General features: G+C 41.4%; 1 protein-coding gene across 5 annotated transcripts in view; it reads right to left on the bottom strand.

Annotated features, from left to right (window-relative positions):
* Positions 1 to 1,851: 1,851 nt before the first annotated feature.
* Positions 1,852 to 21,469, bottom strand: part of OTULIN (OTU deubiquitinase with linear linkage specificity) — a 37,261-nt gene continuing 17,643 nt past the window's right edge. For 4 of the 5 annotated variants that reach the window (XM_009208173.4, XM_003899512.4, XM_009208172.4 and 1 more), the window contains exons 3-7: positions 21,363 to 21,457; positions 18,494 to 18,637; positions 12,082 to 12,207; positions 9,413 to 9,682; positions 1,852 to 6,865 (exon numbers count right to left, since the gene is read on the bottom strand). In XM_009208173.4, the coding sequence (XP_009206437.2) occupies positions 6,671 to 6,865; positions 9,413 to 9,682; positions 12,082 to 12,207; positions 18,494 to 18,637; positions 21,363 to 21,457 (830 nt within the window). In that variant the 3' untranslated portion in view covers positions 1,852 to 6,670. The remainder of the gene's footprint in view (positions 6,866 to 9,412; positions 9,683 to 12,081; positions 12,208 to 18,493; positions 18,638 to 21,362; positions 21,458 to 21,469) is intronic. The other variant, XM_031666093.1, reaches the window with a different exon arrangement.

The following is a 21,469-nucleotide window of genomic DNA, read 5'->3' as shown; positions in this document are numbered from 1 at the left end:
CACTCTTTGATGAATGGATGCAGGCATTCTCATATTCCTACCCTGAACATGGCAACTCTAGGACACAAGCACGACAGCCCTCCCTCCCGTGACCGTCTGGTCTTCAGTGCTCTCTTCTTGTCCATAAAGAAGGCCAAACCCTTTTTGAACTAAAATACTCTGAGTTCTTGTTACTTGCAACCAAAGGGCCTGACATGGAATCCCAAACACTCCTTGGTCCGCCGTTCCTTCCTGCTGCTCCCACCCTACATCTATCTCATTTCTGTGAAATTCAGATAGAACACTCAAAAGTGGTTATAAAAGACATGAACAGATGGCTCCCAGGAAAGGACCTGAAAATGATTTATACAAATGAAAACACGCTCAGCCTTTCTCAAGTAAAGAAATGCAAATCAGACTTCCAACCATCAGCTCAGCAAAGATCAAAATGTCTGATAAAGCCAGTGTTGGAAGGGCCTAAGGAAACGTACACGTGCTCTCCAATGGGACTGTACATCAATGGTACCACTTAGAGAACGACTTGTTAAGACGTTTCAAGCACACACTCAACTAGCAAGAGTTTAATGTCAGAAAAGAATATGAACAGGGAACCGAGCCCAGACAAAAGGCAAGGGTAGGGGTGAGGACGTGGGACAGAAAATTCAGAGAAGCTACGGAAAGAATGCCCAGGTTTCAGGCAAGATGGAAGTGGTCAATAGAAAAGTACTGTATAAACAACCTCTCGTTTTAAACACACATAATGCAGCTGGTGTTCTTTATTTAATGGTTGTAAAGGGCTTCCATAAGACCCACAGCCTGCATCCCTGTTTTTCTCTCTACTTTCTTGAGTGGGAGAAGGCGGTGGAAAAGGAAATTCAAGAACCACTGGCCACCAAGTTGAGCAGAGCACCGTAATTCAGAGAGGTAGAGGGAGAAAGTGCATTTCTGACACTGAAGAAGTGTATCAATCCAAATGAATGGGCCAGTGGAGGAGGAAAGTGGTTTACTGTTCACAGTGGGGAGGTCTTTCTGCTACACATGACCAACGTAGCACTGCTGTCTAATGGATGCCCAGTACCTACCCAATGGGTTCTTCAGAAGCCCAGCTCCATTTTGCAAGACTCCCGGACTCCAGTTCTTCGACAAACAGGAAGGCAGAGCTCGGCTGACTCAAACTTCATTCTCTAGCTCCAAGATACCTCTGAAAGTCCAGTCTTCCCCGATCTTCAGATGATTAACTTCTTCCAATGCGAGTCTGATTCATTAGCAATTTGTTAAAGTTCTTGCCATCACATTGCTGGGTACATTTCCAGCAGTGTAAATGGTTCATAAAGAAATGTCTCGCACACACCACACCTCTTTGTGGCAAACACACAGCAAGACTGGGTCAGAATTGCGGCAGCGGCCCTGCTTTGCATGTCTGGGGGATCTTCCCCTAATAAGTGCTAGCACCTCACTTAATCCACACCACCACTGAGACAGACCGTGTGTGGTAAAGATGAAGAAACAGATTTAGGGAGGTTCAGGAACTGTCCAAGCCCACCCTTTCAGTGGGCATTGGGAATGCTGTTGAATTCAGACCCAAGCTGGTAACTATGCACCTAATTTGGTTGGCAGGGTTGGGGGCACTTAGTATGGGTTAAGCACTGTGCTAACTGCTTCATCTCATCTAACTCTTCTGCACTGCCCAATACTGCCTCACTAAACCCTTGATTCCTCTGCTCACAATGGCCAGGGGTCAAGAGTCAGCCATGTGGACATCATAGGTCTGCCTTGCGGGTGCCAGAAAGTTAAAGCCCAATGCACTAGCACAATCTGCCAAAGTCCTCAAAGGCAAGCATTTGACCACAGCAACACAGCCAGGCTTCTGAGTTGTATTTTCTAAGTTTATTTTTAGTTATTTGTTTTTACAGTCCTCTGCAGCAAGGTTTGCTAAAGTGGATCAACAGCAAAGCCTCCAAGTCGGTTCAGCTTCTGACAGCGAAGACAAGAGACTCAACAAGTAACAGAGGAAACTCTGGCCCCAGAAGCCAGGCATCTAACCGCATCTGCAGGTGGAAACCAAGGCCCCAAACTGCCCAGAGCCTCGGGGGCATGTTTTTCAGAGCAGGAGGAATTTTGGACCGATGCTGAACATCTTACGGTGTTAACAGAGGGACTGCTAAATAAGCCAAGATGAGCGCTGCCAGGTTCACACAGTGTGCTGCCCCGCTGGCCTCCATTCACAATGGCTTACCCATGGAAGAAAAACACCATTGCCCCTGGCAGAAGGTCTAAAGTTGGCTTGTTATCCTCTCCGAATTCATAATACAAAAAGTTAGTAGTGGCTAAAATGCAGGCAACAATACCAAAATATTTTTATAAAAATAATGGAAATGAGAAAGAAGCTTATTAAATACATTCATTTTGACTTTGTTCCTTTATCAAAATACTCAGAAGTAACCAACATTACTGTGGACTGCTGCAGTTCTTATAAGGGGTACAAGGTTTGAGCACCATTTATGTGAATACAGTCAAGGCATTTTTCAATCTGTAAATGAAAGCTCCTAAAATTAAGTATAAAATATTATTTTGAAGTTCAGAATTAAGCTCAAGTACTTCTGCTTACTGGCAGAACTGCCAAGTCCACTGCCAAGACTGTGGACATTTTAAGCCCTGTGTCCCTTCCTTGTACTGATCCATGTTATGGCAGTTTCATTTCTGACCCAAACTTATACCAAACAAATCAATGAGATTAACTGAGAAAACACAGTGTCCTCCTCCATTAATGCTACTGAATGCTATTAAAAAGCATTCAAAATGCTTAAACAAACTGGTGGCCATGAGATCTGGGACCAGATACACATCATAAATGATGTATTGATATAACATTTTAATACAATTAATGTATGTGTTTCTAGACTTAATAACCACTCTATGTATTTCCATTATACATACCAAAACCCATTCCACCATTCCCGGTAGCAGATTTCAATATACCCTGAAAAAAATACAATACATGGGGCCAGACACAGTAGCTCACGCCTGTAATCTCAGCACTTTGAGAGGCCAAAGAAGGTGGATCACCTGAGGCCAGGAGCTCAACACCAGCCTGGCTAACATGGTGAAACCCCATCTCTACTAAAAATACAAAAATTAGCTGGGAGTGGTGGTGCATGCCTGTAATCCCAGCTATTCGGGAGGCTGAGGCAGGAGAATTGCTTGAACCAGGAGGCAAAAGTTGCAGTGAGCTGAGATCGCACCACTGCACTCCAGCCTGGGCAACAGAGCAAGTCTCCCTCTCAAAAAATATATAATACAATACATGGGACAGTTCACCTCCACCCTCCCAGAATACTACTGAGTTCCAAGCTGCGAGGACACATGCACATAAAGGTATGCTGTGACTGCAGACCAACATGCATGCACACACATGCATGTGCACACACACAGACGCACCCCTTCTGGTCATGGGCAAGCCCACCTCACACCTACTGCTAGTGACTTACAGGAAAAGCCTGTCAAAACAGTTTAGTTTTGTTGCTTTTCATGGCTCCAAGTTATAAACTGAATTACAAAAACATTAGTAATCAGTTGCCCGTGTCTTTCCTCACACATTCACTAAACCACTGTTCTGTTCAACGTGGCACTGGCTCCCTGGTCTTTCCATCCTCTTAGATGATGTCACAAATCAGGTTTCCCAAGACAGTTAAGCATTAAAATATATACTTCTGTTAAATAAGGGACTTAAATTTTAGAAATAGGAATTTGTAAACTGTATACACGTAAGGCTTTCCATTCATTCAGATTTTTATTCTTCTATAATTTAAGCACAGGAGGTTTGTCTGGCATCTGTGGTTTTGTTCTTGAATGGCATTTTAACATTTATTCTAGAATGAGTTCCTTCTTCTCACAGTTCCTTGGACCACTTTTAAATTATTTGATATTGTGCCCTGCCTTTGCTAAACTATTTGGGAATTCTATTTGTTTCTCATACACTTCACACACACTGAGGGCTTTCTTTTTAAGTACTCACAGATCTCACATAAAGGCAGTTCTTTTTCTGCATGTCTACAAGTTAGATTCCCCAAGGGTTTATGCTTCTGGCTTTCAAAGGGGAGTACCTGCAAAGTACTGCTTAAGAAAAAGAGATAAGAAAATGATCCAACTGTACTTTAGCGTCTGAAGAAGACACATTCAGGAAGTCTATGGAAGTCCTACGTAGATGCCGAGATGGCAGGAGTGCTGTATCATTAAAGGTGATTCAGCACTCCAGAGCCTCTCTCTAAAAGATCTTCAGAAAGTAGACTAACTCTTAGGTAAAACAGCACATTGGGAAAAGAAGGAGGACACGATGAATAACAACACAGGATGAATAACAAAAACAAAGACCTAGTACATAAAAACTCACAAAGGCTTTTCCCAACAGAGGTGTTAACAATTCATGTGGCTTGAGATTTTTACCTGATAAGCTCCAAAAGTGGAGGGAAAAAAATAAAACATACCAAAGCAATGTCTGTTATCCTTAAGCAAAGAAAATCTTATCAGACACTAACTGAATATATAATAGAGGAACAAAAGTGTAAGTCACTATATAAAGAAAAAAGGATTCATCCTGTTCTGTGCATTGAAAACATTTTCATCCACTCTGTATTCTAAGGAAGAGGAACTGCAAACACTTTCAATCAAATCCAGACCCAAATCATCAGTTAGAGACCATGTATTACTGGTTTCTTGTTCTCTAATGTGACTATCATTGTTCCTCCTGCATGGGTAAAATCAACAGATGTATACGCAGAAGCAGCTCAGGATGTAAGGAGGGGAATCTGAATGTTTCGAGTTGTGCTTTAAAAAATATCAGAAATGAATGGTAAGCATTTCCTGCTGTAAAATCCCATATACTACAATGAAAAATCAAAGCCAATAAGAAGTCATTATTACTTTAATTTGGCTTCTAGGTACCTTCTTATTCAAGGCACAATTGCATTTCACAGTGAAAAACACGAAGCCTCTCCAATGTATTCACACACATTTAGAGCAGAATTTGATTCCGACACTCTAATCAATAAACATTTAGCAAAATGTGGTGAATATTACTGATGAGGTAATGGGAGAAAGCTAAAGTAACAGTCTGAATAGTTTTGTGCATCCTGAGTTTTCTTAACTAAGACTTTAATTAAAAACAAAATTTACATTTTCAAAAAAGGTTTGCCTCAAAAAAAAAAAAAAAGATAGCTTCTAAACTATATTAAATTGGACCAAATAAAGATTTTAATTATTATAAAACAAAGCTCAGTACTTCAGGGAAACACCACCTCCACGAACGTCGAGCCAATTCAGAGGCTGCCAGTAGAATCCTAAACAGTGACGTCTCCGGTTCGTGTGAACACCATCTGCAGTCCACACCCCTTGAGGACAATTCAGGCCATAAGACAGACCATGCTCAGCAGAGCTGCCCCTTCACCACCCCATCCACCACCCTTAGCCTGACTGGGCAGGCGATGGCTCGTAGCCAGGAAGGCTGCCTCCCTCAGGTTTCCCAAAACCAATCAAGGGCATACGTGGCTCAGCCACACTTTTGTACTCATATTCCTACATGCTTCTGCTTAAATACTCATGAAAAATTTTAAGATGGTTTGCTGTCACTCAACCCCTGCCCCAGATGGGTTACACAGATCTGGCAATGGGCACACCCTTCAACACAGCATGAAAAGAGCACAGGAAAACTCAGCTCCAGCTAAGCTCTACCTCAAAGTAATTTGGCCTTGGGTCCCTCCTCTGAAAACAGGTGGATACAAACTGTCTGGCTATAAAATCGTGAATCTATGGAACTGCAGAGTAATTAAAGTTTCCAACACTAAACCACAAAGGCAAGTAGTGTCTGTCCACACTGATGGGGCACCACCTGCACCAAGCCCCAGACTCCAGTGTGCTGGGGGTATCAGACACCTGTCATAGTCACAAGGAGCAAGAAGTTCTAGGTTCCCTCACTACTCCCTCCTATGGCTCCTCCAGTCTTCAAAAATGCCTTGAAATAACCCACTTTAGGACCCGATTCTTAATCTACTGCAAAACAATCTGCCTAAAATAGGCTTAATTAAGATGCAAGTCCAAACCATTGCTCTTCCCTTCATAAGAAAGAGAAGATTACCAGAGGTTGTCATGACTATGCCAGTAACAGATCCATCCCAGAATTACACCCAGCAGACTGTTAGAGGCCCCCTTAGTGCAGTGGGCAGCACGTCAGTCTCATAACCTCAAGGTCCTGAGTTAAAGCAGACTGTATAGGGAGATCTATAGAAACCCATTACTACTAGAGAAGAAAAAAAAATACTGTCTTAAAAAAATGAGAAGCCAGTTTACCATTAGAGAGAGTTTTGATTTGAGATATAAAGAACATATTCCTCTCCAAAACTGAGTTTCCTCTGACACAAAAGTATTTGCCTTCTGGAGAAGATATGGTTTGCACCATCGAACAGGTGTGCTCAGAAGGCCCCCATTGAAATATACTGCATCATAGATGAGGGGAAAGACTTGGTTAATTTCTCTTATCAAAAGCTAGTCTTCAGGACATCCTGTCCAACTTGGCTCCCAGGGGCCCAAGGGTTCTTCTCAGTGATTGTTCTTAAGAGACCCCCAAGCCTGCAGCCCAAGCCCAGGAGCCACCTGTGCATCTTTGCCACGTCGCCAGGCTGTCAGGAGCATGCGTCTGTCATAGACTGGTCTCCTCACACACTCTGACGGGGATGTTATAGTGCCGATCGTCCTCGGCAATGAGTGTTACCACTGGCCAGTCCTTGGGTGGGTCGGTGGGGTAGACTGTGATGAATTCTTCCGTGTTGTACTTGGAGAGCCGGTACACCTGGATGGTGTGGCGCACAGCATAGGCAAGAAGGAACATTTCAACCTGGGAAGAAGAACAAACGGGTATTCTGAGGAAGATCACACTGAAAGATGTGGCTTAACACCATGTTCCACCCATTATCCCACAGTGCACAGCAATGGTGAAGCCACAACCTTTTTTCCTCCTGCTTTGGACCCAGCCCCCATCCTTTTCTACTAAAAAAAAAAAAAAAAGGCAGAACAAAGAATGGATCATATGTCTGATAAGGGTCCTGTATCCAGAATAAAGAACTCTTACAACAATTAACATAACAAAAAACCAAATAACCATCTTAAAAATTAGGCAAAGGATCTGAACAGACACCTTTCTCCAAAGAAGATACACAACTGACCAAGAACTGACCATGGAAAGATGCTCAACATTGTGAGTCATCAGAGAAATCCAAATCCAACTACAATGAGATAGTGCCTCACACCCACTAGAATGACTATAACCAGTAAGATGATAACGGGGAGTGGCTGCTTCATGAGCACAGGATTTTCTTTGGGGGTGACATGTTTTAGAACTTCATATAGGTGGTGGTCACTGGCAGTGTACTAAATGTCAATGAGATGTACACTTTAAAATGGTCAATTTTATATTACATGAACTTCACCCCAATAAAAAAAAGTCAGAAGTGTTGGTGAAGATATGGTGAAACAGGACACTGATATACTGCTGGTGGGAATATAAAATGGTACAGCTGCTTTGCAAACAGTCTAGCAGTTCCTCAAAATGTTAAAGAATTACCATATGACCCAGCAATTCCACTTCTCGGTGTATACCCAAGAGAACTAAAAACGTATGTTCACGTAAAAAAATTATACATGAATGTTCATAGCAGGGTTATTTACAGAACTAAAAAGTAGAAACAATCCAAATACCCATCAAACTATTGAACAGATGAATGAAATGTGATCCATCCATACAATGGGATATTACTTATCAGTAAAAAGGAATGAAGTACTAATACATGGTACAATGTGGATGAAATCTTAAAAAACATTATGCTAAATCAAAGAGCCATAAACAAAAGACCACATATTATATGATTCCATTCATATGAAATGTCCAGAATAGGCAAACCCATTGAGACAGAAAGTAGATTAGTGGCTGCCTAAGGTTAGAAGAGAAAGTGGTTACTAATGGGCATGGGGTTTCTTTTGACAAAATGCTCTAAAATTAGACTGTAGTGATGGCTGCAAAACTTTAAAAGAATGAACTTTATGGTATATATACTTCAAAAAAGAAATTGAAAATATCTTATTAAAAAAAAAAAAAAAAAGAATGAACTTACCATCACAGCAGACCTTATAGGGTCTCGGAAAAGACTAACTTTAGTCTAATATGCAAACCATCCTCTATAAGCCTTTTGACTGCAAAGTACTTGCTATGGTTCAGGAGACATAAGTAACCCACATTATGAGTACAGATAACTTTTGAAAGTAACTATCATCAGCCCTGCCTGACCCAGCAGTGACCATCAGTCTACACTCCTTCCTACATACTTGGCAATAAGAAGAAGAGCTTCACACTCCAGGACAGCTCAGAATGGAACCTAACTCAGCTCTCTAATCCTTGCAGTATCTGTCCTGGCACTTGGTCCTTTTTAGAAAAAAGCTGGTACAAGAGTCAATTATGTAAGTAGGAGGGTGGCACTTCGATGAACAGCCTTAATGCTACTTTAGTGGTTGACTATTCCACTAAAAACCTCCAAAAAAAACCTCATTAAGACTTTTTAGGAAAATGAACACATCAAAGATAGCACAAGGTGTGGTGACTCAACTATACTGGCTTAGAGATAGTACTGCACTGGGTTTCTGTGTAAAACTCCACACTTAACTTATCTGTAAAAGATCCAAGAGCAGGTTGAACTCTACTGGCTAAGGTGACTCCATTTCTCTTTTTAATGCAGCTACAGTTGTCAAGATTAAACAAGATCCTTCGAACGGCTCTTCCAAGTACTTCATTTATTTGTAGCCTCCCAGAGCCAAGAGTACTAATCCCATCCACCCCTCTGAAGAATAAAGCCCAGGTGGAGATAATGGTGGTGACTGTAAAGTACGTCCACAATTCTTTGCTACTCCTCACTCCAAAAGGTGGAGCCAAATTCCCCTCCTGAGAGTGGAATGCATTAAGTAACTTGTTTCTAAAAAGTAGAAAACAGTAACAGTGTGTGATATCCCAGATTAGGTCACAAAAGGCATTTTGGCTTCTTTCTTGCTCTCTGCTTAGATCACTCTGAGAAGCCAGCTGCCATGTTGTAAGGACACTCAAGCAGCCCTGTGAAGGCCTATGTGTGAGGAATTGAACCCTCCTACTACCTACCAGTAAGGAACTGAAGCCTCCTGCCCACAGCCACGTGAGTGAACAACATTGGAAGCAGATCTTCCAGCTCCAGCCAAGCCTTCAGATGACTGCAGCCCTGAACATACAACTGCATGAGATCCTGGGCCAGAACCACCCAACTAAGCTGCCCCTGAATTTCTAACCTACAAAAACTATGACATCAAGTTTGATTGGTAAAGCTGCTTTATTTTGGGGTAATACATGCTCAAAAGCATAACTTACCTGTTCAAGACCACCAGTGTGTCCCACCTGGTTGAGGTGGTTCCTCAGAAGCTGTCCCGGGTCATTCGATGTGTCCCGAGCAAACAGAAGCACAGAGAAAAACGGTACTTCCTTTCCTTTCTCTTTATCATTATATAGTTCAATGGCTCTGTTTAGCATTAGAAATTTTACAGCTTCATAGAGGCTATATTCCTCCTCCTCATTTGTGAATAGTTCATCACAAGCTATCTGTCTTGCTTCAGCAGTTCTCATTTCAGCCAAGCCTGCCCACTACAATAAGAAAGTTAAGTAATAATTAGAATTTTTGTTCTAAAAATCCCTGGTATAGTACCATACTATGAGCACAAAATTATTTTTCATGGGTCACTTACCAATGCTCACAATATTCAGGTTTCCAGATCAAAAAATGGTACACTTTAAAGCACACAAACTCCTTATTCAGCTTTTTCTCCCATTAATTTGAAAGAAAAATGCAATGTAGTAAGAAGCACTGAGGCTGTGGAAATTTTTACTCCCTTAACCTCCCAGGCAATGAGATTGAACCAGCCAATCACAGACACTTACAGAAGAGCTAACACACGTGTATGAAGCCTGTGTTAAGCTGTGAAGGGCAGCTACAATTACAAGGGGCTTACAGGAGGGTTAGCACCCAGAAACACAAAGCCAACCCTCCAAAATGGAAGAGAGGCAAGGAAGAGCCTAGGGGCTCCTGAATAACAATTTACTAAACTTATCCCTCTAACCTCAAAAATATGTGTGAACTTCAAATGAATAAATCCATTCAGGAAACTCTTACTGACTCCGGATTAAGAATCAAGTCATGTGTTACGTATTCAGTGAATACAGGCAAACTCTTTAAAAAAGAAAACCTATAAATTTATGTGTTTTTAAGTTACAGTGAGTGAGAATAAGAGATGCCAACATAAATACCATTCCTTATGAATAAACAATAACTAGTGCCCCTCTCAAACACCATTATGGATTTTAAATCCAAGAGTGAATTTTAATGGTAATGACTGCATAGAATTCCCTCTAATATTTGGGCTGAAGGCTGGTACATGTTTGTCTATATCTCATATTTTCCAAACTAGACCAAGTTACCAATCATGGACATGGCTCTAGAGTCAGTTGGGATGGAATCAAGGCTTCACCACAGAGCAGCTGGTGGCTTTTGCAGGGCATTTAACTGAGCTCCTGGCCTCAGTTTCCTCATCTAAAACACAGGAATGACCACAGCAACACCACCTTCATAGTCGTGAGAATTAAGTAACACATGAAATTTTAGTCTGGAGCCTGGCATAGAAGTGTTAGGAATGCTGGCTCAGATTATTAGTGAGTAATTTTAATCTTATTGAAAATTGGCGCCACTCAAGCATTCCTAAAAATGAGGGTCTAATTATAGTAGAAACACCTAATAAAGCAGAAATAGCAATTTCACAAGACCTTAAAAAAATGAAAACGAAATTATGACCTGTGGTTGCGCTGAAGGGCCCTCTCGTTCACTCCCACAGGGCTAGAGCCCTGCCCTCAACCTTCCACTAACCCAAGGACCGAGGAACACAAAATCCTGCGTTCTAGTCCAACAGGTAACAAGAATGGTATTTCCCTCTTCCCTTCTCTGGCTCCCATTTCTTTATAGTAGAAGAAAGATAAAACTACTGGACTTTCTTTGACAGTGTATTTTCATATTTTCCAGTAAACATTTCTTATCTTTCTAAGCAAAAACTAGGTTCCAAGAAGTCAGGGCCCTCAGTTCACTAACTCAATAAAGCACTAAATGAACACCTATTACGTGCCAGTCCTGCTGCTAGGCACAGGGTGTCAAGGAATGCACAGGACAGTCTCTCGTGGAGCTGAAAGTCTAATGGGAGCAGCAGACCATATGTGAGTAAAGAAATCACTGCTTGAAACATGCTAGGAAGGACCTTGAAAAGTCCATGTTTGACCCCCTCTCTACGTGACCACCCTCCACTGACACCCTGGCGCAAGTGACAGGCCCTCAATCAGGGTTCTTGGTCAGAAGAGCTCCAAGCTGCTCAATGCAGGCAAGCTAGGGGTCATGTAAGCCAGTGTGCAGGCAGGACATCCAACCCAGAGGAGACAGTGGAAAGCCACAGAAAGGTAGAATTTTAAAGACCAAATCAATAGGAATCAGAAGACCAAGTTCTCCCTACAATTCTGTTTCAGAAAAACTCTCAGGACAGTTTTCTAAAGACAAGTTACTAAATCTACCAACTGGAAAATCACTGAGAAAGAAAATAAGTCTGATAAATATGGGCAGAATCTTAAAACATGAACGTAATTGGAAAGAATAAATGTGAATTACTAATGATATTAGTATAAGAAATAGGAACCAAATGATATTCTTGAAACATAAATATGACTTGGAACAAAGACTATATTTGTTAAGGTTTCCTTTTAAGAAAGTTAAACACTTCATTATTTGATACCCTAGTACATGGCATCTGCTCTAAGAATATATAAAGTTGGTACTTCCCATTTTACCAAAGCCCTCAAGGGAAAAGTTTGAGTTCATTTAAAACCATTTTGCCTAAAAATCAGCCAAGAGCATTTGAAAATCCACTGAGTGAAGACTAAAAACTGGTCTTCTGGGGCAAGCAGGAACGAGAGCTTCACCCTTATCAGACAGGACACTACAGGTTCCAAACCTTCTTCCTCAGCAGAGTAAGGGACTCTTTAATTTTATCAACCAGGTCCTCGTTCTTCCCATCAAATTTCAGTCCAAGTTTCCATTGCTTGATCCAGTTGTATTTGCTTATGAGTTTTTCTGGTAACTACAACATCAAGAAACAAAGAGATAAAGAGGTGTTAACATTCCAAGAAATCCACCACACGATCCAAGCTGTAAGATACCACAAAGTCTATAAAACCTACCTTTGTTTCCAGAATTAATCCTGCAAATTTGTCATGTGGGTTTAGGATGGAGGACCTAAATCTAGAAGTCAGGAACTTAGAAAGTACCATCCTGAGGAGGGCTGCTGGAGTGAAATGGTGCTTTTGGTTGAGATGCCAAAGCACAATCTGCCTTGCAGGACTCCAACCATGGCCAGGACATTCCACAGCAGTTGTACAGATGAGCTAAGGCCATGCCCACAGCACGTTCTCACACCAACCACCTTCAGGCTACAGGACTCACTGCAGCCTCTCAACCACCACCTAACACATGGCTCAGGACAGTGCTTCTGAGCATGTGAGAAGGTCCAGGGTGAAGCCAAACCTGCTCCTTTCCCAGTAAGAAAAATAAAACCTAGTTTCTGGTATTTAAAAAATCCACCAAAAAAAGGTAGAAAAAGTTTGTTAAATAATGTTAACACATATACTCAAAGTTTTAACATTCAGAGAAATGACACTATGTCTAGTTTAACTGTCTAATCGATATACTAAGATAAAACATACATTGAAAATCAGAGGCAGGGGTTATGGGAGCTGTGCTCATTTAGTCCATGAAAGAAGTGACAGCTGAACTACATTGCTAGTTTCCGGTTTTTTTTTTAATTCCTGCAGTATTTGTCACTTTGTTTCCCTCTAGTTATCAACAGAATCTGCAGTTTGAAAGGCAAGCTGAGGCACAGCCTGACTGATAACAGCATGGGAAGTAAGACTCTTCCAATAGTCTTGGGTGTGTCAGGAGAAAAATCCTAGAATTAGGCTGGGCACAGGTGTGTCACTTCACTGCTATAAAATTTAGAAAGGAAAACAAGTTCACCTCCAAGTCAACAGATCATTAAAGAATAATTAAATCCTACAATATCCTATGAGGAACCTTCTTTAGCAGTTATTGATACAGTTTTGCCAATACAGGTAACATAGCAAGACCCCATTTCTATTTTTTAAAAAATTTAAAAATTCACTGGGCACAGTGGCATGTGCCTATATTCCCAGTTACTCAGGAGACTGAGGCAGGAGGATCACTTGAGCCCAGGAGTTTGAGGTTATAGTTAGCTATGACTGTACCACTGCACTTCAGCCCGAGCAACAGAGCAAGACCTCATCTCCAAAAAATTAAAAACTTTACATAGCAAGAAAGAAATGAATAAAAATAAATACATAAAATAAAATAAATACAGTTTTAAATGAGGCCAAATCTTCCATTCAACTGGAATGTTAAGACTAAAAGACCCTTTCATAAATAGTAATTCTGGTTGTACCTTCTCAACCTACAGCAATGTGAAACTAAGGTGGTTTCTACAAAACACAGAACCACGATTGGGATGCAAATTTCTTTTCACTGTGACCACAGTGATGGCGAACTACATCACTCACTAAGGGTGGAGAGGGCCTTCTCCTCCTCATCTTATTAGAGTAACAAATGACCACTCACCTAAGGGATACACCAGCCCACTCCGTGCCCACACTGCCCTGCGTTTAGGCAACATGTGGCAATTCTGCGGCAAAACCCTCAATTCGGTCTCTCAGATTTATCACAAGAACCTCACATGCCCTCAAGTGGCAACAAGCTAAAATTACAACTGGGCACAAAGAACTACAAATGCGCAGAGAATACTGGCCACACAGACGTGAGCTGGGAAACGAGGTGAAGGGAAGCCCAGAAGACCGGCTGAGCATCTGGGGACACGATACAGTTATCTAAAAAGTAGGTGCAGTACTCAACTGAATTACTCAGAAGACCCTGAAGACCTAACTACACAGAGAGAAACAACTGTCTCTGATTCCTTTCACACACTGGTCAAACAGTTCAGGGTTGTAGACTTCCAGGAAATGCAGAAATCCTTAAGACAATTTTAAAAAATGAAGCATGAAAAAAGCCATCAGAAAAGAATGAAGTCAAATTTATTCAGAAGAAAAAAGTGAATACAACTTTAAATGCTTTCAGAGGTCATAGCACATGGAACACATGTAAATAGCCTTTGTTTTCCACTAAGCGCAAACTGGACTTCTATTAGAATAAAAAAAATTTAAGCAAGAAACCAGATTTAAATAAGAAACAGTGATTGGAAATATTCAAGAATAAAGTAGGTAATTAGCTTAGCTGTCATTTCGCTTGTGACTAAATTATAAAACAGCCTGTTTTCTCTAGCATATGCTGGTAATTCTTGATACAACATACAGCAAATAATAAAAATGTGTCATCCCCAAAACTCACAAAAAAATTTTGACACACAGTCTATCTCACTCTAAGCAAACACTGTCACAGTCTAACCAGTTCAGAGACATTATAAAATGTAGCGAACTTGGAAACCAAAGGACCCGTGCTCTAGAGGACACCCCTCTCAGGGACCAAAGTGTTGTCCCACATTTAAGAGCCAGACTAGGCAATCTCCATAGCTGGGGTGAGGGTCAGATGATCTGGCTGCAGCCAAACACAGAGACTGGGATCTGGGCAGAAATGTGAATAACAAACAGGATGCCCGGGCAGGATGACAGGTGAGGGGCAGCCAAACTGTCAGAGGGGCAATAAGGACAAAGCTCTGCCTCATAGGCAGGGAAAAGAGCAAGGCCAGCAAAGCTGAGCAGCAGCAGAAAGGAAGCCCGGGTCTCCTTCACTGACCACAGATTAAGGGGAGGGTCACTCAGTCTAGCTTTCCCAGTTCCCTTTAATACCCTAAATCCAAATGATGTTCTAAAAGACAGAGAAGACAGCAACATGCCACAGAGAACATCTCTCAATCTGCAAACAGAAGCAGGTAAAGCTAGCTAAAGGTTCCACCCCTGATTTCTTTCGGTCACACTGCAAGAAACGCTCACTCAACAAAGCCCTTGTCACAGTGGACCTTCCAAGGGAAGGGCTGTGGGGCGAGGGGGGCCAGAGTGAGAACAGGAGTGGAAAGGCATCCACAGGAGGGTCTGCAGGCCACCTGGGAGATCTGCACGACCAGACTAAGCTTATAGGTCCCTTCCTTCCTTCACCAGCCCCTCAAACGCGAAGCATGTGCTGAATTTGAATTTGTCATCCAATGATGTCTCAGATGTGACACCACAAAACGAACTGGGTAAAGGAAATTTTCAAACTATGTTAAATTGCTGAGGGCTGGAACAGTAACACAAGGACAAGTCCTCTGGCTGGATGACAGCAAGGAAAGAACAAAGATATTCTTCAGCTAACATTTAGACCCAACGTTTAATAAACATATATACCAAACCCACAGGCAGGTACACTGTGTTTTCTCTCTTTAACAGAGGCCTCTTGGCATTCAATAAAAGTCCGATGACAAAAACCAAACCACAGTGACCAACTAATTAAATTATGCTCCCAGAAAAATATAATAGCTGATACACATACAAAAGGAAAGAAACTAGAAAGAATCCTTAAGAATTTTAAAACTATTTTCACATTACTCAAATTAATGTGAAAAACCACCTTAAAAACCACCTTAAAACCCCATCACTCACACATGCAACACACTCTAACAGCGATTAGAGTTTGAACAGTTTGAATGTAATCTACCCAGACTATTTTTAATATGGCAGACAATGTTACCCAAATATATCCTGCTACCAAAAAAAAAGGGGGGGGGGCGGGGCCATTGTACTTTACTTTTTTTTTTTTTTTTTTTTTGAGACAGAGTCTCGCTCTGTCGCCCAGGCTGGAGTGCAGTGGCGTGATTTCTGCTCACTGCAAGCTCTGCCTCCCGGGTTCACATCATTCTCCTGCCTCAGCCTCCCAAGGACCTGGAACTACAGGCACCCGCCACCTCGCCCAGCTAATTTTTTTGTATTTTTAGTAGAGACGGGGTTTCACCATGTTCGCCAGGATGGTCTCGATCTCCTGACCTCATGATCCGCTCACCTCAGCTTCCCAAAGTGCTGAGATTACAGGCGTGAGCCACTGCGCCCGGCCTCTGTACTTTACTTTGTTTAAAGCAATTTTATACTTTAATTAATTACTTAGGACACCATTTACCCCAGATTCTCAGAAAGTATAAAAACACAAATTTAGTGTCAAGTGAGTCCATAAATCTAAATAGCTCCTTAAAGCCTCAAAAGGAAAATTTTGCTTAAATTGAGGGGGATATTACATCCAACCTAGAAATATAGATTTGTAGATTAATATAATATAGCTACAACTGTCAGCACAGCCTCCTGAGTAGCTAAGAACAAAGGCACACGCCACCACAATCTAGAAATTGTGTCATATATAGCTACAGTTGTCAAGTACAGAAGTTAAAACAAGGCAAAGCAAAAACAGTGAAATTACTGTTTGCTTCTCTAGCTGGGTCTTATATCCAACCATAGGAATGCTTTTGCCAACTGACAAACAATTCTGAAATACTTTACTAATAAATGGCATCATTTACAAAAGAAAAAACAGCCTAGTATACCCATTTCTCTTGCCTCTATATGAAAGAAATAAGCTAATGCTGAAAAATCTGCTTAACATGGCATACATCTTTGCTTAGTAGAAAATATCTTTCCCAGATGTTGGTTTTGTTTTTTTTTTTAATAGACTCCCCAACATAAGGGGCCTCCTTATGTTGCCCAGGCTGGACTTGAACTCCTGGCTCAAGTGATCCTCCCACCCCAGCCTCCTAAGTAGCTAACACTATAGGCGCCACCACACTTGGCTCCAGATGTCATTTCGATAGTTGATAGAGGTGTGTGATTTTGTGCTGGTTTATTAAATAATCGTGGAACAGACGGGGAGTATCCTCTACCCACCAGTCCTGGTTTTGCCCTTCCGAGCGTGTGATCTCTCATCCACCTAAAAGACCTCTACCTTAGCCAACAACAAGTTCCTCTAAAAGTCTTCTTTATTCTAGGAAAATACCCCAGCTCCTTCAACTGCTCCCAGAATGCGATGAAGCATCCTGGCCACATTTCCGTCTGCTGAGGATACAGGTACCGAGCTCGAGACGGCCTCTGACCAGCCCAGTTCAAGGTGGGGCTGTCACAGTCTAATTCTTAGAATCATTACTTTTAAAATGCAGCCAGGTTGGTCTTTTTAAAAAAATAAAAATAAAAATAATAAAAATAAAATGCAGCTAGGGCTTTGTGATCATTGCTGGACATCGCATTTCATGCAGGCTCACAGCGGGCTTGCAATCAATTCGAATCCTAACATCTTTTTCTTTCTTTTCATAAACTGCTATAAGGCCAATCTCCCACAGCTGGCATTTCTGGGTTTTGGATTTTTTAAATTTAAGCACAAGACTTTCAATTTTCTTCCAGTTAATGTCATATTGCCATTTCTTTCCTTTTTTTTTTTTTTTTTTTTATTTAAAAATATTTTGTTGGTAAAAAAAAAAAATGCTAATGATCATCTGGGCCTTCAGCAAGCTGTAATCTTTTTGCTGGTGGAGGGTCTTGCTTCAACGTTGATGGTTGCTGACTGAGCAGGGTGGTGACTGTTGAACGCTGGGTGGCTGTGGCCATTTCTTTTGTTTAATTCAACTTTTATTTTAGATACAGGAGGTACATGTGCAGATTTGTTACATGGGTATATTGCTGTTTCTGACCAACCATTCCTGACCAAAAAATCTTTCAGGATAGTCGTCTATCACCCACACGACTATATGACTTTATCTGTGTCAGGACGTGCAGACAAATGACTTTCCAGTGCAGGTCTGCCATGTGGTACATTTAAAACGCTAAAGAGGGCCAGGCCTGGGACAGGTTGAGTCTCAGCTACTCAGGAAGTCCCTCTCCATGTGACAGTAATCATCTCTCTTCTAGTGTTGCTGTTCTGACACCTACTAAGCCAATCTTCACACTTTGCCAAAAGTACTCTTGAATTATAGCTAGAAACGAAAGAAATGTGTATTCTAAAACCCCAGTAGGTTCTCAAACAGTAACATATACAGCCTACTTAAAACAAACACCAAAACTGAAATCAAACTGTTCCTAAGTGCTTTACACAAACATCTGCTCTCTAATTCAACTAAATTGTTCACATAAATTTTATCATTTTTCTCTTCTACGAAATACGAATTATTTTTGGTCATTTAACTATGTGAAATCATCCCAGCCACACAAAACTGAATAAACGCACATGCTGACATCATACTGCAGAAGATAATAGCAGGTAGCATGGACAGAAAGGGAAAATTTTCTCACAAAAATTGTTTGAAACATTTTGGACTCAAACCTGCAGCAGCAGCGTACCAGCATGAGCTCTGGATCCTGCAGCCAGAGCGGCAGCCCCGCAGCCTGGCTCATGGCCTGGAACAGCGTGGCCCTCAGTGCACAGTAATTATCACCACGGACTCGCCGTATGGAGGTGAACTTCTGAGAAACTTCCTCATAGCCCTGGGAAAAGGTATGAAAGAATTCAAAATGGTTGTTACTGACTTGAGATAGCAGAGAAAGTTTCATTCCTGTGGAAAAAACTTGGCCTGGGACCACTGGGAAGCCCAAAGTTGGAGTTTTATGTCCCTTCCTAGGCAAATGTTTTAACACTTACTCCCTGGCAACCAACATTTTGAAGGGTTTAATCTGTGTTTCAGTTAACCCTAAACTCTTTAACAAAAAGGCAAGAAAAAAGAGAGCTAAACTAAGTTTATATTTTCATATTAAAAAAATACAGAAAAACCCCAAGTTTCCAAAACACAAAGCAGGGCGGGGGTGCTTTGTGTATGTGCATGTATATATAAAAGTTTATATGCCAAGAGATGGCTGAATAATTCTGTTAGGCTTCTTTTCTTTTCTTTTCTTTTTATGAGATGGAGTTTCGCTCTTGTTGCCCAGGCTGGAGTGCAATGGTGCAATCTCGGCTCACTGCAACCTCGGCGTCCCGGGTTCAAGCAATTCGCCTGCCTCAGCCTCCTGAGTAACTGGGATTACAGGCATGAGCCACCACGCCCAGCTAATTTTTTTTTATTTTTAGTAGAGACGGGATTTCATCATGTTGGCCAGGCTGGTCTTGAACTCCTGACCTCAGGTGATCCACCTGCCTCTGCCTCCCAAAGTGCAGGGATTACAGGTGTGAACCACCACGCCCCGCCTTCTTTTCTTAAGTGAAGTGTCACTCTTGCTCAGTCTGGAAGTGAAACAAGGAAATGAAAATGTTCAGTGACATGCTTGGGCACTCAAAAACAGCCATCCAATGGACCATTCTGAAACGTACCCTGAAAAGACACCATAAAATCCTAGTGACTCCGATTCCCCAGCATGCATGATGCCTGGCTTCTCCAGCGAGGCACATGCAGTCCTTGAGACTGACTGAGCTGCCCACCATCACCCTGGCCCTGGGTCCAGCCAGCCCCTTAACTCATCCCACTCTTCCTTGATAGTCACTGAAGACCCACTTCCTACCCTGCACTCACACAAAGAAAGAAGTGTTACCCTCATTGTGGAGTGGGCGCAATGCAGACCACCTCTGTCCTGTGTGTCCAGGTACTAAAACCTCGTTCTTAGCTGTTTTCACGGTTCAAGTCATAGGATGATATTTTAAGTGAATACAAAAGTACTTTTTTCCCCCAATAACAACATTTTGAGGACTGCATTTTTATTCAGTGGTCCAACCACTGTAACACATAAGGTTCCATCAGGCAGAATCACACCTACTAATAATTATGTACTTCTTGCCTATGGTAAACCTTAATTACCCCAGAATACTTATGATGGCAAATTCAACTGCAATTGTACCTTTCCAAATGCATAAATTACTCACGCTATTTCAGAATAAAATTAAATCTGAATTTATAGAAACTTAATTCCAAAAGAATATTAGAAACAAAAATAGACAATTACGCAAATAACGACTAAAATAGAATGGAGGTGAAAGCTGTTTTCAGGCATCTGAGATGCTCTAATTACTGCCATGGGTCGTGATGGGCTGGAGGCTGGAAAATCTGCAAGTGACCAACAGCACGTTCAGCAAAAATATAAATGTTCTTAACCTCTGGCAGGAACTAAGAATTCTAGGTGTTTCATAATTGAGTTCTCTAATAAACGCCTAAAACACAAAGCATCTACATTTCAGATTTGCAGAGAGCTATCATCTGCTCTCAGAGCTTTACAAGTGGCAGCTAGATTTTTACTAAGGTCAGCCCATGGGCAGTTGAGGTACATGCTGAAAGATAAGCAATTATTTTCTATAAAAACGAGCTCTGAGGAAAAGACTAAATATTCAAATACTTAAAAACTTAAAATCCTAACCAAAAAAAATTTAAAGATATTTCTATTAAATATGACGGTCAGTATCTCTAATACGTAAGAAGTGCATTCAAATTCATAATGTAAATAATCCCAAGATAAAAATGAGAAAAAATAAATGCAAAGGTTTCAAGAGGTCATGGAAGTCTTAGGTTCAATCTGCTATTTGACTGTTTTTGAGCAATTCACATGGTTCATCCTACTGATAATACTGGATCTGGTATACATCTGAGGGTAGAGCCCACAGGCCCTGCTACTTGATCACCTGCGTAGTATATGTAGGCCATGGTGTCTGAGCTGAGTAATGAACCAGCCCAAACAACCACAGCAGGACCACATCATATGAACCTCCAATGTCATCCCACAGCCTTGGAGACTATCTTCACATCACCAGTCTATGCAATGAGATTGGGACACCTTAAGTGAAGGGAGCAGTTCCTGACTCCCCTGTGGAGGGAGTCCAAGAAGGTTCTAGGCCCCAGGACCAGAGGGTGTGTAAGCAAACCCAGTGTGCTGTGGAAAGCAGGAGTGTGGAATCGGCCTGAGGCATCCCTGAGGCTTTTATTTTACAACACCAGACCAAAAAGGATATTCCCAAATGGCTCCAAGAGGACAACCAATGGCTGGCCCAACCCTGAACAGCAGAGTCATTTACGTGTTTTTCAAAGAAATTGTGTCACTGAATAACTGATGCTGATTCTATATTAACACTGTGACTTAAAACAAAATCCTTATCTTTTATCTCTAAGATAAGAACACCAATAATAAAGTCTATAGCAGTCATTTTAACTAATGTCTAAAAATATCAAATGACATATGAAACAACTTACGACAGACTATTTGAAAGACCTGAAATATGTGCACCTCTGTGTCGTACCTTTTTCATACATGTTGCTTTCTGTGTATTTCCCCTCCATTCTTTTTTGCAGTAGTCCATGATATCCATTTCAGGAGCTACGCTTAATCTCGGTTCTGTTAAAGAAT

This window comes from Papio anubis, chromosome 5, assembly GCF_008728515.1.
Source record: "Papio anubis isolate 15944 chromosome 5, Panubis1.0, whole genome shotgun sequence".
NCBI lineage: Eukaryota > Metazoa > Chordata > Mammalia > Primates > Cercopithecidae > Papio > Papio anubis.
Note: the sequence above shows the minus strand (reverse complement) of the source record. Positions and strands in the feature narration are given on the sequence as shown.